Source organism: Kogia breviceps, chromosome 6 (genome assembly GCF_026419965.1).
Source record: "Kogia breviceps isolate mKogBre1 chromosome 6, mKogBre1 haplotype 1, whole genome shotgun sequence".
Classification (NCBI taxonomy): Eukaryota; Metazoa; Chordata; class Mammalia; order Artiodactyla; family Physeteridae; genus Kogia; species Kogia breviceps.
Window position 1 is genome coordinate 5,011,862 of NC_081315.1, and position 25,274 is coordinate 5,037,135.

A 25,274-nucleotide genomic window follows, 5' to 3' on the forward strand; every position below is an offset into this window, starting at 1 on the left:
GTTTGCTGAAAAAGAACATAGTTTGGGAATCCCTCAAAGGGCAGTTTTACATAATTCATTTGAATAAAATATACCAAGCAATATTTTTTAAAGTATGTCTTTTCATATTCTTCAGTCAGACGCTTACAGATGACCAAACAAGGAAAAAATTGTGTCAGTCAGTTGTGTGAAAATGTGCAGAGAAGATTATATTTGGACTTAAGTAAGCAAAATTGCTGTCATCAATCTAGCCACCCTCAAAAGTGTAACAATCCTTTCATCATTTCAGGAATACACGTAATCTTTGTAGCTTTCTCCACAGTTATATTTTAAAATTTGTGTATAACTCCAAAAAACTCTAAAAAAAATTTTCCTATGCCAAAAGAATAGAATCAAACAGGACAATTCTCAACAGGCACAAGAAAAATGCTCAACATTGCTAATAATTAGAGAAACACAAATCAAAGCTACAATGAAATACCACCAAACACGGGTCAGAACGGAAATCATTAAAAAGACTAAAAACAACAAATGCTGGAGAGGGTGTGTAGAAAAGGGAATCCTGCTATACTGTTGGTGGGGATGTAAATTGGTGCAGCCACTATGAAGAATAGTATGGAGGTTCCTCAAAAAACTAAAAATAGAGCTGCCGTATTATCCGGCAATCCCATGGTTGGGCATATATCCGGACAAAGCTGTAATTCAAAGCAATACATGCACTCTTATGTTAATAGCAGCACTATTACAATGGCCAAGACATGAAAACAACCTAAATGTCCATCAACAGATGAATGGATAAAAAACATGTGAGATATATATATATAATGGAATATTACTCAGCCATAAAAAAGAATAATGCAATTTGCAGCAACATGGATGGACCTGGAGATTATCATGCTAAGTGAAGTAAGTCAGAGAAAGACAAATACCTTATGATATCACTTATATGTAGAATCTAAAATATAACACAAATAAACTCATCTACAAAACAGAAACAGGCTCACAGAGAACAGACTTGTGGTTGCCAAGGGGGAGAGGGGGTGGGCAAAGGGATAAATTAGGAATTTGGGACTAGCAGATGGAAACTACTACACACAAAATAGATAAACAACAAGGTCCTAAAGTGTAGCACAGGGAAATATACTGAATATCCTGTGATAAACTATATGGAAAAGAAAATGAAAAAGAATGTGTGTGTATATATATATATATATATATATATATATATGTATTTGTATAAAACTGAATCACTTTGCTGTGCAGCAGAAATTAACACAACATAGTCAATCAACTAGACTTCAATAAAATAAAGTAAAACAAAACAAAACAAGGCAATTGTGCTTTGCTCCATTGTCAGCCTTGGGGAAGGGACAGGTGGGTAAGGATGCCCAAAACATAGAATAAGAATGGAGAGACCAGAAGGATTAACCCTGGAAAAATCTGTGAAGTTCTATCATTATGATTATCGGGAGCACACACTCATGGAAACATTTTATTGAAGGATTACAATCTCCTTAGGGTAATTTACTATCTCAGTGAGTGCATTTCAAAACTCAAGATTGTCTTTATGGTGTAAAGAACCTTCCTATGTCTGACTAGGATTGACTATGCCATACAAAAAGCTATCACTAACTTTTAATATATAAATACATATTTTCTTGCTTTTTCAGAGAATATAAAGTGAGATAGCAGTGACTAAGTAGTTCAGTCTCTACAAAACATATTTTGAAAAGGTTCATCTGCTAAATCACAGATGTGACAGAACACCAACTATTTTTTTTTAAATTTTCTTCCTTCTAGTTTATTTATTTTTAAACATCTTTGTTGGAGTATAATTGCTTTATAATCGTGTGTTAGTTTCTGCTTTATAACAAAATGAATCAGCTATACATACACATATATCCACATATCTCCTCCCTCTTGAATCTCCCTCCCACCCTCCCTATCCCACCCCTCTAGGTGGTCACAAAGCACCGAGCTGATCTCCCTGTGCTGTGCGGCTGCTTCCCACTAACTATCTAACACTTGGTAGTATATACAAGTCCATGTCACTCTCTCACTTCTCCCCAGCTCACCCTTCCCCTTCCCTGAGTCCTCAAGTCCATGGACAATGGTTGGTGGAGGAATTCAATGAGAACAACTCAGGGAATAAACAGAAAATTATGTCAAAGTTTCCAAAAGCACTACTGAAGAAAGGAAATCTTGATAGAGAATATTCAATGGCCTTGGGGAATTCCCAAAGGGTTCACAATGGTTTGAAAATCATGTTGAAGATTTTGAAGTCCCATTGTTTTCTCATTTTTAACTATAATTTCAAAGTAGCATCATCTTTTTTTTTTCCTTCTCCTATACTTACACAAATGTATAAAACTATGATCGTAAAATAGTCACTCCTTACCTTTGATTCTTGAACGTTCTTGACTTTTTTCCTGCTGGAAATAAAACAAAAATAGTTCAAAATTTGTAAGTATTTTACCAACAGGCTGATATAAAGTATCACTATAACTAAAGACTTGTCAAAATATTTTCTTGTACATATACCCAGGAGTTACCATAACACAATTCTCAACTTTAAAAATACTTATATTAAATCTTTTATCAAAGCAGTAATCATTCTTAGTGGACATAAATTTTTCTAAGAAACCAATACATTGTAAGAATATGGATTTATAAATAAATGCCTAATAAATAATAAATAAATTATTATGCCCTAAAAACATCTTGGTTCATTCCGTTTAATTCCAATGACGTCTTCAGAATTTGCTTTCAATGTCGCTATGTTAATTATAAAATTTTGGTGAGAAAAAAGGTTCAAGGGCAAACAGTGGATAATTCAGTAAAATAAAAAAAAAAAAACACGAGATGTTTCAACAGTCTTTCCTTCAGTTTAGCTTAGAATTCGCCCCTGTCTCGCTTCTCTGAGGCTAAAGTTGACAACAATTTTATTATTTATTCAAGGCTGCTTCAGTCAGACCTGTCTTTCAATTTGACACACTCCTTATTAGTTACCAGGCAACCCCAGAAGAATTAGCTTGCTTTCAAGTTTTTAAGTAGAAATTGTGCACTCTATAACTTCTCGATTCATATTCAAGCACAGTTTTACTCTGTCTAAAAGTTTCAGGGTATCATACTAAAAATAATTTTGAAATACGTTTCTAACAAAATGTCTCACACATACACAGAGAACTGCATAATTGTATGAATGCCAATAAATTTTGGTAAAATTTATAAACACATTAAAAAATATAAAGAATTTATTTTGCAGCAAGCACTCATCTCAGGTCAGATTATAATAAAAATGCATATTGACAAATGTATATTTACCGAAACAGCCAACCCATGTATAATTCTATTAGACTAAAACTTTGTACTCTGTCTCTTATTCTAACACATCCAGGTTTTGTGATTCAATTATGTACTGTCCTTTGTTAATTAATTGATTTTTTTCAGTTCTGATGTATTTTTAGAGTATTTGTTGTTCATTTAAACTAAAATTTAAATATGAAATACAAATTTATGTATATTATATAAATAAATATAAATTACTTGCTTTAAAAGTACATTATTTTTTCATAATTTTAGGTCAAGCTGGTTTAAATTTTCCGAGTACTGAGGAAGAGAAAAATCTGTGTCTCTCTCTCTCTCCTCATCTTTGCCATTTTCTCATTCATTCAATCATTCATTCTTTCAACAAATTTGCATAGATCACTTCTACGTGCCAGACACTGCTCCAAGTGATAAGACTATGAAGGACGAAAAAACCAACAAAAAATTATGTCCTTTTGGAACCTAATTATTAGCTAAATGGTAATAAATTATATTTAGAAAAAGATATACCCTAAAAGGAGTTATTTTGTAGTGAATGACTGCAATTTTACACAAGTGTATAATGTTAAATAATTTTTGAATAAAATTCTGAGTGAGATGAGATGATATAACTGGGGAAAACATGTTTTAGGAGAGAAAAACAACTGCAAACTTCCTGAGATACAGGAGGTCTTGGCATCGTCAAAAATACCAAGGAGACCTGTGTAACAGGGCAGGCTGAGTGAGGGGAGTTTTGTAGGCAGTTCAATCAAGGAGGCAACAGGGGCAGAGAGACTAGCACTGCGGTCCCTGGTTATTTCTTTGGTTTTTGCACTGAGAGAGCTGAAAAAAAACATTGAGAGTTTCTTCTCAGAGGACTAACACTATCTGAGTTACATTTCAGTAGAATCATTCTAGCTATTGAGAATAGTTTGAACAAGGGAAGGACAAATTTAGAGGGACCAGTAGGGAAGGTATTGCAGGAATCCTGGTGGGAGGTGATAATGGCTCAGAAAGGTGTGGTGCCAGTGGAGTTGAAATATCAGTTAGAGCTGGAAAGGTTTGAAGATAGAATAAGTGTTGGGTGTGAGATACAGTGCATAAAAGGGTGATCTCAAGTATCTAGGCCAGTAGAAGAATGGCATTACCTTTAAGATAAGGAAGATGGCCAAATAAGAAACACTTTTATCCCTTCTTAGCTTGCCTTCTGGTAGCGTCCCGCTTTGCTCATTTTTCTCTTGTCTGGCTGCCCCTGTTCCATCTCCCGTGTTGACTCCTTCTTGTCTCCTCAATTTCTAACTACTAGTTCCCTAGACACTGAGCCCTTATCTTTCTTCTATACACCTCATTCCTTTGGTGATCTTTTCTACTCTTCTGGCCTTAAGTGCCATACTTTTGCTAAGGCCTCTCAAATTTATATCACTAGCTAATCCTCAACATTGTATTTCAGATTCAAAGATTTGGCTTTACTTATTTATTTTTTTAACATCTTTATTGGAGTATAATTGCTTTACAATTGTGTGCCAGCTTCTGCTTTATAACAAGGTGAATCAGCTATACATATACATATATCCCCATATCTCCTCCCTCTTGCGTCTCCCTCCCACTCTCCCTATCCCACCCCTCTAGGTGGTCACAAAGCACCGAACTGATCTCCCTGTGCTATGCGGCTGCTTCCCACTAGCTGTCTATTTTACGTTTGGTACTGTATATATGTCCATGCCACTCTCTCACTTGGTCCCAGCTTACCCTTCCCCCTCCCCGTGGAATCTAAAAAAAAAAAAAAAATGTTTATGAAGAACCTAGGGGCAGGACAGGAATAAAGACGCAGAAGTAGAGAATGGTCTTGAGGACTTAGCTCTATTTTTGACATCTCTACTTGATTATCTAATAACAGCTTACCTATCATGTCTAAAACTAAATTTCTGATCTTCCCTGACTTCTTTGATCATCTTTCTCATCTTCATCTCTCCATCTTCCTTGTTGTTTAGACACTTAAAATAATCCTTCTCTGTCTCTTAAGAATAAAGAGCCTGACATTTTCAAGGGTTTGATATTTGACTCTGATTTTACTTTGAATATCACTCTGAGGATGCAAAGTAGGATGATGGTCAAAATACCTGGAACTTATGGGAGATATTTTAACAAGTTGCATAAATTTAGAAATCACCAGCCTATGTATAAATTATCAGTACTGCATCTGGAGAACATATAATAGAGTTGAATGATCTAGAACTGAATATTGTAAACAATATAAGAAAAATATAAAGTCGAATTAGCCAGCAAAAGAGAATGGAAGGATAGACAAATTATAGGAGAACAAAGAGGAGAGCATGGAATCATGGAATACTAGGGAATATATTACATAAGTGGGAAATTTTCAATATTACAGAATTATTATGACTGCTCTAGTAAAATCAGATCTAAGGCAATGACCTTCAGATGAACTGACATATATGGAATCACTGATTTAAAAGAAAGCACATTTTTGATGGTGCTTGGGCTTGGAAGTAAAACTGAAGTTATTCATTGAAGGAGAGGGTAATTGAGAAATATATGAAGTGGTAAAACTGGAATGAGAGAAACACAGCTGGGAAAGAAAGGTCTAGGATGGTGTGTAGCTGAAGAGTGAAGGGAGGTCCACGGAGGTATAGTGTTGGTTTTGCTCACTTGTCTTTTTGTTTTATTTTGTATAAATTTATAATATATTATTTACATAAGTGAGAATTGAGAAAGTCTAAATGATAGGAGATACATAGTAGAAATGGAGAGGATGAAGATAAAAGGGAGAGATGATTAGACTAACTTTATAAGGTTATTGAAAAAGTAGATGTGATACAGAACATAAGTAGGGACAAAATTTAGTTAGAAGGACAACCAGGTCCTCTAAAGTAACCGGTGGGCATAGGAAGGCATGGTTATAAATGCAGGAGTTTTGTAGGTTTGATATGATGAATTAAACATGTTCAATCTGTGATGATTTATTTTCTTTATGTAATAGAAGGGAAGTCTGCTGAGTGGTGAAGTAGGATGGCCTGTCAGAAATTTGTGGAGATAGCGTAGATTTTAAATGCACTGGTTTTTGTGAGTTAATTGAGTAAAACAGCTTGGTGATTTTGAAATCCTAACTGAGTTTTGCCATCATAAATATATAGTGACTTATTTTAACTATAGTCAAATGAGCTTAGCACTCACCGATATTGTATTGTATTATTTTCTTAACACTCAATTCTCTATTTGTACAATTGTATGTAATTATAAATTACCAATGAAATATCCTTAAAAATTTTACAAATGGTAAATGTTTAAGAAGCCTGCATTTACAGAAGATAAATTAATTATTAATTTAATTTTATGGACTGGGAAGAATAGGAACAGACTTGTAACGTAGGAAGGTAAAAGGGATAAACTACCTCATTTATTCCTAAACTTGTATTAGAACCCTGTCAGTGTGTGTGTGTGTGTGTGTGTGTGTGTGTGTGTGTGTGTGTGTATACACATATAGGTATAATTTAGGATTTTCAAAGTAATAACTGTTCCAATTTGTTTCTATCACTAAAATATCGCATTGCTCACTAAGAAATATGTATTATCCACAATTTTATTTTACAAACTATCACTTTATATTTTAAATATTTATTTTTAAATGAGGAAATGTTAAGAAGAAAACTATAATTATTTAATTATGCTATAAGTCTTAAGAGGTCAGAAAAATTTTTTACTCTGTCCGCATGATACTTTTGAGAACCATTCTTATGTTATGAAAACTTAGGTGTTGTCCATAATAGAAGAAGTGCCAATCTCTTGATATATCTCAATTTTAATGTTCTTCCAAAAGGTTTTCTGACAAAGTGGTCTTGTCTTAAAATAAGAAATATATATTTGGCTACGTATCAAAGCTAAATCAAAGCTAACGATTCATGTTTAACTTCATACCATACCATTTCTTGGAAGAATCCCAAAGTGCTATCTTTATTACATAAATAGACTACATGAAATCCAGCTCAATAGTAGAAATGGGCAAACAGATCCTTTCAGACAGTATGTAAAAGATTAGCAAAGACAATCTGGACAGAAGTACGGATTCAGGAGAAATACATGATTGTAAGGTATGATTTCTTAAATATTAAACAAAATACAACATAATGAGTGGAACATAGCTAAGCCAGGGTAAAATTAATTCAAGTTGGAAGCAGTAATTTTTAAAGTGAGATGTGGTGGTCCTAAAGTATCTAAGCAAACTAAAATATAGCCAAATAACATCAATGCACAGCAACCTGTGCAGAATTGAAATGGGCAGAATGTTATCACTGTAGAAGATATTATTAAGAATGTTTCTTATCTAGTATTTGGATTTTGGTATGACATTTATTAATATCTAATGATGGCTATATTATAAAAATGTATGTCTTATGATCAAACACTAAAACTAAATATCTGGCTATGACAACTTCAAGAATAATTTATCTTGTTTCTTCCTTCATATATATATATATATATGAGAGAGAGAGATCTAGCTCTATCTACAGCTGTTTCTCTTTTGGATTAATTTTTTTGTTGTGATGTCATTAATTCCGAAGGCAAAGAATAGATATATATAACTGAATCACTTTGCTGTACACCTGAAACTAACATAACATTGTAAATCAACTATACTCCAATATAAAATAAAAAGTTTAAAAAATTGTAGTTGCTTCTTATTGTAGGTTCATATTATATTTGATATTTTTTATGGGATTTTAAGGAAACAAGATAGAGAACGTGTTATAGGATTGATGGATAGCAATATAAAACTTAGAAAGACTGCCAATTAATAACTACCATTTATTACTGAGAATATACCTTGTCAATAAACTATATCCTGCAATGAAGAAACTATAAATACTTATAGCCAGGTATCCCAGGTAACCCCAAACTAATATGAGATACTCTTGGCACAGGTAACCATGGGGCGTTTTGAGGAAGATAAGAACAGTGGTCAGTAGCCTGGAGTCTAAGCATCAACACACCAGTTGACTCCCAATAGGCAGAGAGACCATTTACAAGTGTCAATGAAAAGAAGATTGAGGCTTGAGGAATGCACGTAGAAGAAGGAGAATTAGTAGCAGGAGAAGAAGGAGATGGAGAGGAAGAGGAGGAATAGGAGGAGGAGGAGGAGGAGAAGCTGGGAGATTAAAACACTCATATCAGTTTTACTAGGTGCCAAGCAATTTTTAAGTCGTTTACATATATTATCTCATCTGAGGAGACCAAAAGTCACAGTCTAGCTTCCCCTACTTGCATTTTCAAACTGTAAGTTCATGAAGTTCTCAAGGGGGTGATGACCGTGACATGTACAGAAGTATTTTCAAGCCAATATGATTACATGAGACCTGAGCCCAAACCTGAGTTAAACTGCCCTTATAAAAAGAAGAGCTGCCCAAGGGGGAGCTTCCCAGAAAAGGTAGAAGAATATTTGATAGGATTTTCATTCATGCTTAGCCAGGTAGGTGGTAACAGCTATTGTAATATCAGCTTAATTTTCACCAAAAGGTAAGTGAGACCTATGGCATTATGTTTAAAATTGTTTAGCTTTTTCAACTTTATTGAGGAATAATTGACAAAAAATAATTGTATATATTTAAGGTATACAAACTTATGGTATTATAAATATTTTCAAAAACACACACAGTGTGGAATGATTACCAAAATCAAGATAATTAACACATTCATCATATTACATGGTTAATTTTTTGGGGTGTGGTAAGAATGTTTAAGATCTCTCAGCAACTTTCATGTACAGTCATTAGTTGGTATCTGCAGGGATTGGGTTCAGGACCTCCACGGATACCAGAATCCAAGGGGCTCAAGTTCCTTATATAATATGGCAAAGTAGAGTTGGCGCTCCATATCCATGGGCTCCACGTCTGCAGATATGGGGAGACCACTGTATACAATATGGGGTTGTTATTATTAAATATAGTCAATGTACTGTATACTTAGACCCTCAGACTTATTCTTCTTGTAACTTATGACTTCTTTTAAATTTGTACCCTTTGACCTGCATCACCCCATTTCCCTTCCCCTCAACACTTGCAACCATCATTCTATTCTTTGTTTCTATGAAATTGACTTTTTAAAAATATTCCACATGGTGCTTCCCTGGTGGCGTAGTGGTTGAGAGTCTGCCTGCCGATGCAGGGGACATGGGTTTGTGCCCTGGTCCGGGAGGATCCCATGTGCCGCGGAGCGGCTGGGCCCGTGAGCCATGGCCGCTGAGCCTGCGCGTCCGGAGCCTGTGCTCCGCAATGGGAGAGGCCACGGCAGTGAGAGGCCCGCGTACCGCAAAAAATATATAAATAAATGAAAATAAAATAAATATTCCACATATTGGTGATACTATACAGCATGTGTCTTTCTCCATCTGGCTTATTTCACTTAGCATAATGATCTCCACTTTCATTAGTGTTGTTCCAAATGGCAGTATTTCCATTTTTTAATTGCTGAATAATACTTCATTTTCAATATCTATTCATCTGTCCATTGACACTTAGGTTGCTTCCATGTGCTGGTTATTGTCTAATGCTAAAAGAACATAAGGGTGCAGATATCTCTTCCAGATAGTAATTTATTTTCCTTCAGATATATACCCAGAAGTGGGAATTCTGGATCATACAGTAGGTTTATCTTAAATTTTTTGAAGAAAAAGTCTACCGTTTTCTATAATATCTGTAGCAATTTACATTCCCATCGACAGTGCACTAGGGTTCCCTTTTCCCCACATCTTCTTAAACATTTATTATCTTTTGTCTTTTTGATAATAGCCATTATAACAGGTGGTGAGATGATATCTCATTGCACTTTTGATTTGCGTTTCCCTGATGATTAGTGATGTTGAGCACATTTTTATGTATTAGTTAGCCATTTGGATATATTCTTTGGAAAATGTCTATTTAGCTATTTTTCCTATTTTTAATTGGATTATTTGCTTTTTTGTTTTTGAGTTGTATAAGCTATTTATATTTTAAACTAACCATTTATCAGATACATGATTTGCAAATAGTTTCTCATTCTGTAGGTTGCCTTTGTAATTTATTGATTGTTTCCTTTGCTCTGCTGAAGGTTGTTTGTTTGATTTAGTCCCACTTGTTAATTTTTGCTTTTGTTGCTTATCATTTGGAGTTATTTCCAAAAAATAAATAATTTTTTCCTATGTTTTCTTCCAGTAGCTTTACTGTTTCAGATCTTACAAGTAGGTCTTTAATCCATTTTGAGTTAATTTTTATGAGTGTTGTAAGATGGAGTTCCAGTTTCAATCTTCTGCATGTGGATAACCAGTTTTCCTAGCACCATTTACTGAAGAGGCTATCCTTTTCCCATTGCATGTTCTGGGTGCCCTTGTCAAAAATTAGTTGACCTCGTATGTGTGGTTGATTTCTGGGCTCTTGATTCTGTTGCACTGGTCTACACACTCCCTTTTATGCCAGTACCATATTATTTTGATTACCTAAGTTTGAAATATAATTTGAAATTAGGTGTGAAGTCTCCTGCTTTGTTCTTTCTTCTCCAGATTGTTATGGCTCTTTGGGGTTTTTTGTGGGTTCATTCAAATGTCAGGATAGATTTTATTTCCATTAGTGAAAAATGTCATTGGAATTACAGGCACTGAATCTGTTATCTCATTGGGTAATATGGACATTTTCACAATATTAATTCTTCTAATTCAAGAACGTGGGATATCTTTCCATTTATTTGTATCGTCTTCAATTTCTTTCATCTGTATCTCATAGTTTTCAGTGTATAGGTGCTTCACTTCCTTGGTTAAGTTTATTGTTTTTGATGCTATTGTAAATGGGACTGCAAGGTTTCTGCTGAGGAATCTGATGATAGCCTTTCTCTTTGGGGTTCCCTTGTATTTGATGAGTCTTTTTTTCTCTTACTGCATTCAAAATTCTTTCTCTGTGTTTGATTTTTGAGGGTTTGATTATAACGTGTCTTGGTGAAGATCTCTGAGTTGAATCTATTTGGAGATGTTTGAGCTTCATGTACCTGGATGGCTGTATCTCTTCCCAGATCTGGAAAGCTTTCAGCCATATTTCTTTAAATATGTTTTCTGTCCTTATCTCCTTCTCCCTTTTCCTTCTGGGACTTCTATAATGCAAATATTGTTTTTCTTAATGGTGTGCCATATTTCACCTAAGCTTTCTGCACTCTTTTTCATTCTTATTCTTTTTTCTCATCTGATTCAATAATATCAAGAGATCTGTCTTCAAATTCACATATTCTTTCTAATGCTTGATAGAGCCTGGTATTTAAGCTCCCTGTTTCCTTTTTCATTTTTAATCAGTTTTTTTTTTCAGCTCCAGATGTCTGGTCAGTTTTTTTTTATGATTTCTATCTCTGTGTTGAACTTCTTGTTTTGTTCATGCATTCTTTTACTAGTTCATTGACTCCTTTGTCTGTGCTCCCTTAAATCTCACTGAGCTTTCCTTAAAATAATTATTTTGAATTATTTTTTAGGTATCTTGCAGATCTCCATTTCTCTGAGGTCAGTAACTGGAAAAGTATTGTGTGCCTTTGGTGGTGTCATGTTTCCTTGCTTTTTCATGTTTCTATTGGCTTTACATTGATGTCTGCTTATTTGATGGAGCAGTTCTCTTTCCAGACTTTTCAGACTGGATTTAATGTGGAAATATTTTCACCTGAATGTATCTACAAGAGTGCTGGCTCGGTGGGGTGCAGTGTCTTTGGTTCCAAGGAGGTCACATGAAACTCCATCAGTCTAGGTTAATGTTGGCAAAGAGAGTGGGTGGTCTTCTATGGCTGAGACTATGAGGTTCTGTGAATGGCTATGGCAGCTAGAGCTATTGCAGTCCACAGAGGTGAAGGCTGTTAGAGTCTTTCTATTCTTTTTTGTCTATGGGAGGATGTTCTCTCCAAGAGATCCCTCCTGGTGCCAGGGCTGACACATTACCCTCAGAATAGCAGTGGAGCCAGGACCCTTGGATCAGGTGCACACTGAACTTCCACAGTGCCTGGATCTTGGGGCACAGATGCATTTGCAGCAGTGGTGGTGTCAGTGTCTGAGTTGGAGGAGTGTGAAAATCTCCTGTGGAACTGGGGTCTGGGTCTCTGGGGTTCACTGCAGTGACTCAGGCTGCAGAGGATGGGAGAGGATGCAGCAGTAGCAAGGCCCTGGGTTGACAGAGTACAGTGGTGGCTTCTGCCTAGGGAACAGAGTGCAGTAGCTGCATGCTGTGAGGGTGGAGGATCAAAGTCTTGACTCTAGTCCCAGGAGGGATTGCAGAACAGGAGCAACTCAGTGCCAGTGATAGCAAGCAAGTCAAAGTCACAACTTAGAACTCTGGGCACAGAGCCGTAGCAGTGCAGCCTGGTGATGGTGGGTCAAAGCTGAAACATGACCCGCGGTAGTCACAGGACAGCAGCAGCTTGGATCCAGTGATGGTGGAACAAAGTTGCAACTTAGAAGCCCAGTGGCCACACAGAGCTACAGCAGTGCAGTCACAGTGATGGTGGATCAAAGCCTTGACTTAGAACTTGGGCCGGGGGTGGGGGCAAAGCAGCAGCAGCTCTGGTCCTATAGATAGTGAGGCACTGTGGTGCTCCAATCCTGGAGAGCAGGGCAAAGCAGTGAGGCAGTGAGTGGGGCCCCTGTGTGTAAGTCTCACTACAGACATCTCTAGCTCCAGAGGAGATGAAGAGGCAAGAACTCTGGGCAGCTCCATCAGCTGGGTTTAGTGTTTGTGAAGACTGTGGGGGTCTTCAGTAGCAAAGGCTGCAAACATCCATGGCAGTGAGGCTTTCATGGGATAAAATACCTCCAAGGGATAACTCTTGGTGCTTAGCTGCTCTGAATTGGGGTAAAGGGTGATGCAGGTAAAATGTTGCCTATGTTTTTCTGTGCAGTGATCCTGAGACTTTTAGCTTCACAGGATTTCTGCTGCCCTTTATTATGATACAGAACTTTCCCAGAGCTACTTTCATCAGTTTGCTGTTGCTATTTATTGGTTTTGTTGTGTTTCTGGGGGAGACTACATCTAGCCCTCCATCTTGCTGACAGAACCTCCTGTTTACAATCGTTGTCAAAGTCTCTTCCCTCAAAAAACTTACAATACACACTAAGGACTGAAACATATGCAAGATATAAAAAAAGTAAAATCCCAGGATAGTTTACAGATAACATTTAATAACATATTACAGACAAGATACAATTTTGGTGGTAATTCATCTGATCTACCCGCTGCTGTTAATATTGTTTTCACCCCCTTTAGGAAATGCATTTAATAGTACACACATGCATATTTAAATCTGACAATTAAAACCTTATTGAATCTATAAGCATGTTATTTTCTTTCTTTCTTTTTTACTCGATCTTTATTAGAGTATAATTGATTCACAATACTGTGTTAGTATCGGTTGTACAACAAAGTGAATCAGCCATATGCATACATATATACCCATATCCCCTCCCTTGTGAGCTTCCCTCCCACCTTCCCTATCCCACCCCTCTAGTTCATCGCAAAGCACTGAGCTGATCCCCCTGTGCTATGCGGCTGCTTCCCACTACTTCCCTAACATGGGAAAAGAAATTGTCACCCAAGTCCAGGAAGCAAAAAGAGTCCTATACAGGATAAACCCTAGCAGAAACACACCAAAACACATACTAATCAAGCTACCAAAATTAAATTCAAAGAAAAAATATTAAAAGTGGAAAGGGAAAAACAAAAAATAATATACAAAGGAATACCCATAAGGTTGTCAGCTGATTTTTCAGCAGAAACTCTGCAGGCCAGAGGGAGTGGCAGGATATACTAAAAGTTATGAAAGAGAAAAACCTACAACCAAGATTACTCTACCCAGCAAGGGTCTCATTCAGATTTGCCAGAGAAATCAAAAGCTTTTCAGACAAGCAAAAGCCAAAAGAATTCAGTAGCACCAAACCAGCTTCACAACAAATGCTAAGGAAACTTCTCTAGGCAGGAAACACAAGAGAAGAAAAAGACACACAAAAACAAACCCAAAACAATTAAGAAAATGGTAATAGGAGCATATATATCACTAATAACCTTGAATGTAAATGGATTAAATGCCCCAACCAAAAGACACATACTGGCAGAATGGATACAAAAATGAGACCCATATGTATTCTGTCTACAAGAGACCCACTTCAGTCCTAGGGACACATACAGACTGAAAGTGAGGGGGTGGAAAAAGATATTCCATGCAAATGGAAATCAAAAGAAAGCTGGAGTAGCAATACTCATATCGGATAAAATAGATTTTAAAATAAAGACTGTTACAAGAGATAAAGAAGGACACTATATAATGATCAAGGGATCAATCCAAGAAGATTAACAATTATAAATGTTTATGCACTCAACATAGAAGCACCTCAATACATAAGGCAAATGCTAACATCCACAAAATGGGAAACCAACAGTAATGCAATAATAGTAGGGGACTTTAACAACCCACTTACTCCAATGGACAGATCATCTAAACAAAACAAATAAGGAAACACAAGCTTTAAAAGACACAACAGACCAAACAGATTTAATTGATATTTATAGAACATTCCACCTGAAAGTGGCAGAATACACTTTCTTTTCAAAGGCACATGGCACAGTCTCCAGGGTAGATCACACCTCGGGTCACAAATCAAGCCTTGGAAAATTTAAGAAAATTGAAATTATATCAAGCATCTTTTCTGACCAGAGTGTTATGAGACTGGAAGTCAATTACAGGAAAAAAACCCTGTAAAAACCACAAATACTGTTTAGCCTGTGGAGGCTAAACAGTGTGCTACTAGATAACCAAGACATCACTGAAGAAATCAAAGAAGAAATTTAAAAGTACATAGAAACAAATGACAATGAAAACACAATGACCCAAAACCTATGGGATGCAGCAAAAGCAGCTCTAAGATGGAAGTTTATAGCAATTCAATCTCACCTAAGAAACAAGAAAAATCTCAAATAAACGATCTAACCCTACACCTAAAGCAACTAGAGAAAGAAGAACAAAGAAAGCCCAAAGTTAATAGAAGGAAAGAAATCATAAAGATCAGAGCAGAAATAAATGAAATAGAAACAAAGAAGACAGTAGCAAAGATCAAAAAAACTAAGAGCTGGTTCTTTGAGACGATAAACAAAATTGATAAACCCTTAGCCAGACTCATCAAGAAAAAACGGGAGAGGATGCAAATCAATAAAATTAGAAATCAAAAAGGAGAAATCACAACTGACACCACAGAAATACAAAGGATTATAAGAGACTACTACAAACAGCTATATGCCAATAAAATGGACAGAAATGATGAAATGGACAGATTTTTGGTGAGGTGTAATTGTCCAAGACTGAACCAGGAAGAATTAGAAAATATAAACAGACCTATCACAAGTAATAAAATTGAAACTATAATTAAAAATCTTCCAACAAACAAAAGTCCAGGACCAGATGGCTTCACAGGTGAAATTTATCACACATGTAGCGAAGACCTAAAACCAATTCTTCTCAAACTCTTCCAAAAAATTGCAGAGGGAGAAACACTCCCAAATTCATTCTACAAAGCCACCATCACCCTGATACCAAAACCAGAAAAAGATATCACACAAAAAAATTATAGACCAATAACAATGATGAAAATAGATACAATAATCCTGAACAAATACTAGCAAGCAGAATCCAACAACATATTAAAAGGATCATACACCATGATCAAGCGAGATTTATCCAAGGGATGCAAGGATTCTTCGATATATGCAAATCAATCAATATGATGCACCACATTACTAAGTTAAGGAATAAAAACCATATGATCATCTCAGTAGATGCAAAAAAAAAGCTTTTGATAAAATTCAACACCCATTTATGATAAAAAAAACTCTCCAGAAATGGGCATAGAGGGAACCTACCTCAACATAATAAAGGCCATATATGACAAACCCACAGAAAAAATCATACTCAACGGTCAAAAACTGAAAGCATTTCCACTAACACTTGTCAGGAAAAAGACAAGGGTGTCCACTCTCACCACTCTTATTCAACATAGTTTTGGAAGTCCTACCCACAGCAATCAGAGAAAAAAGAAATAAAAGGAATACAAATTGGAAAAGAAGAAGTAAAATAGTCACTGTTTGCAGATGACCTGACACTATATATAGAATATCCTAAAAATGCCACCAGAAAACTACTTGAACTAATCAATGAATTTGGTAAGGTTGCAGGATAGAAAATTAATACACAGAAATCTCTGCCATTCCTATACACTAACAACAAAAAATCAGAAGGAGAAATAATCCTATTTACCATCATAACAAAAAGAATAAAATACCTAGGAATAAAGCTACCTAAGGAGGCAAAAGACTTGTACTGAGAAAACTATAAAACACTCATGAAAGAAATCAAGATGAGATAAGCAGATGGAAAAATATACCATGTTCTTGGATTGGAAGAATCAATATTGTGAAAATAACTATACTATCCAAAGAAATCTACAGATTCAATGCAATCCCTATCAAACTACCAATGGCATTTTTCACAGAATTAGAACAAAAAATTTTACAATTTGTATGGAAACAGAAAAGACCCTGAATAGTCAAAGCAATCTTTTTTTTTTAAACATCTTTATTGGAGTATAATTGCTTTACAATAGTGTGTTAGTTTCTGCTTTACAACAAAGTGAATCAGCTAAACATATACATATATCCCCATATCTCTTCCTGCCAAAGCAATCTTGAGAAAGAAAAACGGAGCTGGAGGAATCAGGCTCCCTGACTGCAAACTATACTACAAAGCTACAGTAATCAAGACAATATGGTACTGGTACAAAAACAGAAATATAGATCATAGGTATAGGATTAAAAAGCCCAGAGATAAACCCATGCACATGTATCACCTAAATTATGACAAAGCAGGCAAGAACAAACAAAGGAGAAAAGACAGACTCTTCAACAAGTGATGCTGGGAAAACTGGACAGCTACATGTAAAAGAATGAAATTAGAACACTATCTAACACCATACACAAAAATAAGCTCCAAATGGATTAAAGACCTAAATGTAAGACCAGACACTATAAAACTCTTAGAGGAAAACACAGGAAAAACACTCTTTGACATAAACCACAGCAAGATCTTTTTAAGCATATTATTTTCTTTTCACACCTTTTATGGGTTTCAAGTCACCAAGGGTTTAAAATCATTAAGCAAATGAAGACACAAGTAGAAATAAGAAAACTATAGTAATGGGTAGTGCAAAAATGTTGGGACTGTTGAGATTGAGTAATATTATAAACTAGATGTGCTGAAAAAAATACTCTCAGAGATATAGGGTCCACAATCAGAGGGGATAACTAGAAATTTACACTGTCAGCTAATGCTGAAAGAGTTAGCATTTATCCCACTCAGTATACCCTATGTGGGGAGGGCAGACAAAAGATCTTGGGACAGTGCAAATTGCAGTGTTAGAACTGAGATGCTGGCAAGATGCTAAGATGCTTGATGTGAACTGGGAAAATTTTTTCAACTTCTATTGTCTGCTAATTATTTGGAAAAATATATAAAGCAAGTAAAACATGCAAGTAAGAGACTATAAAAGATATGATAGGGCTTCCCTGGTGGCGCAGTGGTTGAGAATCCGCCTGCCGATGCAGGGGACACGGGTTCGTGCCCCGGTCCGGGAAGATCCCACATGCCGCTGAGCGGCTGGGCCCGTGAGCCATGGCCGCTGAGCCTGTGCGTCCGGAGCCTGTGCTCCGCAATGGGAGAGGCCACAACAGTGAGAGGCCCGCAAAAAAAAAAAAAAAAAAAAGATATGATAAACTACTGGGAAGTTCAGAGGTTGTCATGACTGGTGTAGGTGGCCAGTGAGAAGTGGTTGGAGAAGAGATAGAAATCTTTGGAGATTTGCTCTTCCCTCTACTTCTATCTAGCTACAAAAGCCTTATAAGTGCCCTTTCCACTGGTACTGTAACACATATGTTTGCTGCAAAAACCCCAAAGCCCACTGTCAGCAGAATTCTTTCAGTGCAGCTCAAGCCCCCAGCTGGAGTGAGCTGGCTGATTATATATTTTTGCTCATGTATTTCTCTACCTACTATATTTCAAGATCACAAGGATTTATGGATTACAATCTAAGAGCATTACAGCTTCACAACACTGTTCCTTTCAAAGAGTTGAAAGGTAAACTTCTCAGTACAGGAGTTCGTGGAACATTTGTAGTACCGGGAAGATCAGAGATGGTTCTTTGGTGCCTAAGGATCTTAACACTGCAGTCTCTTACTCTCTTTTGAGTCAAATCAGGATTAACAGGGAGCAGTGCCTAAACATGATTCTGCAGATCAAAACATCTAGGCATCTTAACACAATTACTAGAAGATAAAGGCAAATAGACAACATAAACCATGGGAGATAATTATAATTTTAAAATAGGCATGATGGGCATATTTAAGAAAAGGTTTTAGTAAATGAAATGAGAACAAATAATCATAGAGAAAAACTAAGTAGAAATATTAATCATGAACAGTATAATAGTTGAAATAATAAAATGAGAAATGAAATAAATTGCAGGAAGAATGAAGCAGAATGATTAGCAAAGTATAAGTGAGATAAGACAAAGAATCCTGGAAAGACTGTTAGAAAAGATGTCACTGAAGGTACGTGATACGAAACTTCTAATTAGTAGTGCCTTCAACTGTTAATAGGGATTCCAGCAAAATAGAAACCTAAAAATGGAAGTAAGAAAGAATAGAAGAAATAGTGGAAATACATTATCCACACTATGTAATTAATCTAGAATCAAGAGAGTCTGTAATGTATCAATTAAGATATAAGAAAATGAATTATAACTACTTGCACAGAGTGAAATATAGAGAGATCAGTGACATATGTATAATATATGTATATATTACATATACTGTACATATATATTTAAATTCCAGAAAGAAAGAGTAAATTATAGTAAAAAAAACAAAGAATTATATTGACGTCAGACTTCTCTATAGCAACATACTTATAAAAAGACAATGAAATGTTTAAATTACTAAAATTTATTTTTTAACATTTATATGTGAGTTTATAATAAAATATCTTTAGGCATAAATATGGTTTCAATATATTGGGCAGTCAATAACTCAGTAGAGTTCTTCACTGTTGCTGTGTGACTTTTTCCTCTTTCACTTTGAAAGTCACTCTTTGAGAAAATATTTCATTAAGATGAGAAAAAAAACTCCAGAAGAATTTGACAAGGAAATAACTTCATGACAAGTATATAATTGCCTAAATAACAAGGACAAAAAAAGAAAAAGAAAAGAAAAGCTAGTTGTATATTAGGTAAAGGTACAGATGTAAACTATCAACTTGTGTTTTGAGAGGACAGGCAGTAGAATACAAAGGGATTTCAGTCTAATCTAAGTGAAATATGTGTTGTTCTATGGGTAGATATAAATGTCAAGGAAGTTAATAAATCGATAAATAGAATATGAACCTGAGTTTTAAATATAGATTTTATATGAAAATGAGAAAACCAAACTATAACATTTAAACCAATAAAGGAAATTATACCTATACAATGAAAGGAAGAAACAAGAAAAATAGAACATAAAAGTACAGTAAAACACATGAAATATAAATGGAAGATGTTGAAAACAAAACCAAATGTAAGAGTAATAATAGTAATTAAAAACAGTTAAATACACCATTTAAAACTCTGATGGGTCAAAAAACAAGATCTAGCAACATGTTGTCTTCAAAAAGCACTTAAAAGAACAGAAATGTATATCTATATCAATCAATCTATTCCAAATAAGAACAAAGATATTTGGCATAGCAATACTAGAATCTGAGATAAAATGCACATTAAAAAATATGCAAGCATGGTAAGGAATTAGAGAGAAAATATAGTCTTAATAAGAAGAATAAAATAAGAAGATAGAACCATCACCAACATATATTCATCTAATAGACTTAACACTGAATTAATATATAAATTAATTATATTAAATAATGATTCAATAGAGATATAAGTAGATATATCTACAAATAAACCTACAAGTGGTGTTGTGGTTTTTAACAACCTCTCAGAAACTGAAAATTCAAGCAAAGAATAATCTGAGCTATGAATTCTAAAGAGAATCAGCTCAAGCTATTAGGTAAAGAATCCTATACTCAATGAAGAAAAAAATTATTCTTTTAAAGCACATATGTAACATTTATAATAATTGAATGTATATTAGGGCATAAAGGGAACTTCATAAAAAACAATGGGAAAATTATACATATAATTTTATCAGATAATATTCAGTAATGTTAGAATAGTAACTAAATGATGCTGAAATTAGCACCCTATATCCAGAATGTAAATAATGGATTACTAAACAATCCTTTGATTCAAAAGGAAACCATAAAGTAATTCTGACATATTTAGATTGAAGCAAAGGGAAGCACTGCATGACAAAATTCATGGAGCTCTACAGAAACAACTTTCATAGGAAATTTATAGCTTTAATTATCAGGGAACAAGAAAGTTTATAAAATTCAAACTATGCATTCAACTTAAGAGATTAAAAGATAGTAACAGCATAAAAAAGAAAACAAAAAGGATAGGTATCAAGGGAATAGAGAACAAAAAGAAATGAAGAATATAAACAAAGTTTAAACTGGGACTTTCATTTTGTTAAGATTAATAAGACAAACCTTTTGCAAGACTGATTTTAAAAGTACAGATCGAATGTAAAGAAAATGTGGTATGAAAAAAGGTGGACATACAGACAACAGGCATTTAATGTAAAGGGTATTTAAGCGCTATATTCTAAAGGTCTTATCTAATAATCTTGTAAATGTAAATGATATATTTCTGAAAAGGTACAAAATATCAAAATGGCATAAGAAAAAAGAAAATATGCATAGTTAAGTAAAATCTTTAAAAACTACACAAAAACAAAAACAAAACAAAACAACAGAATGCCTGACACTGCCATGAAAAATCTATCTTTCCAAATACCGAGACCCAAATACTTTAGCAGATAAAGTCTATTGTATATTTAGGGAATAAATGTTTTGTATATTAGAAAAAAATTCAAGGAAAAATAAAATTACAAAAGACACACTACTGTTTGCGTGAGACCAGAGCAATAAAGTAGGAATAATCCCCTGCAAGACACACATTATAAATGCTTAGAAATTCTCATAAGTTCCATAAAGTAATAGGGTGGGAGGATGACCACCACAGCATTGCTTGTGGCAAAAGGTATTGGTGGCAGTTGATGTGGTGACCGCTAGGAGAATTGATTTGTAAAGACTGAGGCTTCAATAGATAGAAGCAATAATCAAATGGCATCGAAAGATCTTAAAAATAGAGTACTGAGTGAAAAATTAATCAATAGAATGAGAACAAAAGCAGTCCTGTTGCTGTGAATTCAAATCACAAAAGCACAAGAAAATACAGTTTTATAAGTATACATACACATAAAACTTAGTCATCATGAGGTAGGAGATAGATGGGCCTCTGGGCTGGACAGCTGGGGTTTGTCAAGTGGAGTAACACTGAAGATTTGTTCTCACCCGGACACGCCAAGGACAAAGCCAGTGGCAGAAGCTGAGCTCTGCTGAAGTAAAGAAATAAGGTGCCCACACTGAGGTCAAGGAAAATTTCCCCAACTGCACATGCACAGGAAGGCTCCTTGGGGGTCAAAAAGGGAGGGGCTGCCACCCCATAATATGTATGGACATGCACACACAGCTCTCTGCGGTGGGATCCATCTTAGAAAATTGTTGCACACGCCATCTTGGGGAGGGTCCTAAGACGAGTCAGGTGTGAAAAAGGAAACAAGATAATTGGCCAAATGTGAACAAAGACCCGGAAAAACTGTCCTATGTAAGTGGTTTAAATCACCTCTTCACGGCGCTCCTCATTCAGGCGCCCACCCTCCTCGCTGGGTGTGTATTTCTGCTTTAAATAAATAAACTGTTTCTCTGTGTGCTCTCCCGCAAGTTGTGCCGAGTCTCTAACAATAAACTTTGTACCTGTTTTGCAGCTTTTCCTCCTTGAAACATTTTTACTTTCAAACGGCATAAGAATCAGGGAACTTGGCTTCTAGCCTCTAGCCCCTGGTGGACTGACAGCCAGGTTCAATCCCTGGACAGGGAAATAAGAGCCTTCCTCATGACTACTGCCCCTCTGAGAACAATCAAACAAATTAAAAAGGCTGAAATAATGGAAAGAGTTAGGGGATGAGGGTAAAAAGAATCGATGGAATGGTGGATAAATGATTGGTAGATGCATAGATGATAGACAGATAGATACACACATACATACATACACTCAGAGATACATACACATAAACACACATAGACATAGATAAAAATAAGATAATTCATGTCACCAGTTGATAACAGGTACTTAACATGCGTTAATTAACTGTCTTGTATGGAATTCAAACAGGAGAGATACATATATATCTATATAAATTTTCTAGAATAACATTTTTCTCAAACAGAAGCAACACGAGAATGTTCTGTTTCTAGGCTGAGCTCTAGCTGGGGAGAAGATAATTCCCTTCGTATCTGTAACATTAGGCATGTCTTCATAAGGATTTGGATTGCAGGTTTATACTACTGATATGACCATAAAAACTCAAGAAATAAACTTAAAATGTCTGCACTTTGGTAGTGCTTTAAGGTCACTGAGAGCCAAGAGGTTTTCATATCTGGACACTTGTGTTCTTGACTTAGATTTCCAAGGTTCTCAGGGACAGGAATGAAAAGAACACAGCCCCAGAAGCCGAAAGGACAATTACAGCACATGCGAATGTCAGGGGAGGCGGCAGTGGGCCGGCTATGCCGCCCCATGTTTCCAACACCGAGATTACTGCATGCGGACTATGAAGAGACTAGAATGTTCACATATTCAGAGAATTAGGCACAGCTAAGTAAGCTGTGAGACCCTTTTAAACGCACAACTAAGATAGTTCAAAATAACCTAACTAGTTAACACGCTGAACAGCACCAAGCTGAACAACTGGACTGGAAGACAAATCTGAACAGGTCAACCGAAGAACCTGGAATCGACACAGGTGACTGTCACCGGACCATCAGAAATACTGTTGTTTGAGGACATTTCTAGAGTCGTTTGTGAATATCAACTACACTTGGATATGCAGATATCCTATGAGATGGAAACCTACTTTTGATCATGTATCCTAGAGTAATTTCTGCATTTGTGCTCTTGGAAAAACGTATAGCAATGCTCCCAAGCAGCACGGTTTGTAATAAAAATTGGAAACACTTCACATGGCGAGTATGGCATATTTACTAGTGAGGATTAATTATAGAGCAAATAAGTAAACTGAAGCTATTGGAATCATAATGAATAAAATATTATAATTTATAACATTTTATAAGATGTAAATCACTATTTATTGTTTGTCATCGTATCCATATGCATTAAACTTACAAAGAACATAATGAGAGTGATTAACACAAAATTCAAGAAGAACATTTTCTTTTAAAGAGGTGGTCAAGTAAGAAATATGGTTGGGAAGAGATACAGAGGAGCTTAAAGAATATTTTCAATATCTTATTTCTTACTTTGGTGTTGGATTCATAGGGGTTTATTAAATTATTTTATATGTTACTGTATATCAGAAACATTTTCTAATAAATTGTGGGAAAATAGTTTATCTAAATGCCAAATTCCAAAAAACTAAACTAGAATAAAAAGACAACTTAAAACATCTGTTATTTTCATTATCATACTGAAAAATATGTTGATACATGGAGACATTTGATATTGTGTGTCTGCAGAGGCAAATGATTTAAACTGCTGCTTAATATAAAAAGACGTGTGCGGGGCTTCCCTGGTGGTGCGGTGGTCGAGAGTCCGCCTGCCGATGCAGGGGACACGGGTTCGTGCCCTGGTCCGGGAAGATCCCACATGCCGCGGAGCGGCTGGGCCCGTGAGCCGTGGCCGCTGAGCCTGTGCATCCGGAGCCTGTGCTCCACGACCGGAGAGGCCACAACAGTGAGAGGCCTGAGGGGATGGAACAACCCAGCTGGAATGTGTGGCCCACCTGCCTGATGAGCACCACGGTTGAAAGGGGCTGACAAGCAGCTTCTATTTTTATCTAATCTTTAAATTCCAGGAACCTCATTGCACTAAATCATAGCTTTCTATGGGACTGTAAAAGCTTTCCCTCTGCTTATTCCTTTTTAATCTGGATTTCCCTCACGAGCGCTACTCATAGATGGTTACTATCCTGATAAACTCTCCATATCCTCTGCCATTATGTTACTGGGAAAAAAACAAACCAAAACCAAAACAAACAAACAAAAAATTCCCCTGAGCCGAGATTAAGGCGAAAAAAATAAATCTAGAAATAATTTAGAAATTATTCATACTGTTAAAACTAATTTTAAGATTTAAGAATTAATAAAATTCTATTATTTTTAGTGTTTTTGCCTTATGCATAACATAGACCAGTATGCAAAGTTAAATATATTTACAACTACTTGGACCATTTTGCTTAAGGAAACAATAAAAATGCACCCATGAATTTATTAAACATTCCTACAATTGCTCTTTAAATGTTCGTTTTAATTTCACTTTATATTCAATACATTTTCATTTTTGGAAGATACAATGCTGGGGTACTGGCTATGACAGGGTAGCATGCCACAAACATATTCTGAAATTGTGTGATATGAGAAAATTTAGTATTTAGCCTATTACACATGTTTATGCATTCTTTTTTTTTTTTTTTGCGGTATGGGGGCCTCTCACTGCCGCGGCCTCTCCCGTTGCGGAGCACAGGCTCCGGACGCGCAGGCTCAGCGGCCACGGCTCACGGGCCCAGCCGCTCCGCAGCACGTGGGATCCTCCCGGACCGGGGCACGAACCCGCGTCCCCTGCATCGGCAGGCGGACTCCCAACCACTGCGCCCCCAGGGAAGCCCTATGCATTCTTAATTGAGTCCATTCATAGTTATAAAGTAGAT

General features: G+C 35.9%; 1 protein-coding gene across 4 annotated transcripts in view; it reads right to left on the reverse strand.

Annotated features, from left to right (window-relative positions):
- The window catches only part of FSTL5 (follistatin like 5), a 688,483-nt gene that overhangs the window by 566,078 nt on the left and 97,131 nt on the right, over nucleotides 1–25,274 (reverse strand). For 2 of the 4 annotated variants that reach the window (XM_059066275.2, XM_059066276.2), the window contains exon 3: nucleotides 2,378–2,408. In XM_059066275.2, coding sequence (XP_058922258.1) covers nucleotides 2,378–2,408 — 31 coding nt within the window. Of the gene's footprint in view, nucleotides 1–2,377; nucleotides 2,412–25,274 lie in introns of all 4 variants that reach the window. The other 2 variants (XM_067035457.1, XM_059066274.2) reach the window with 1 other exon arrangement.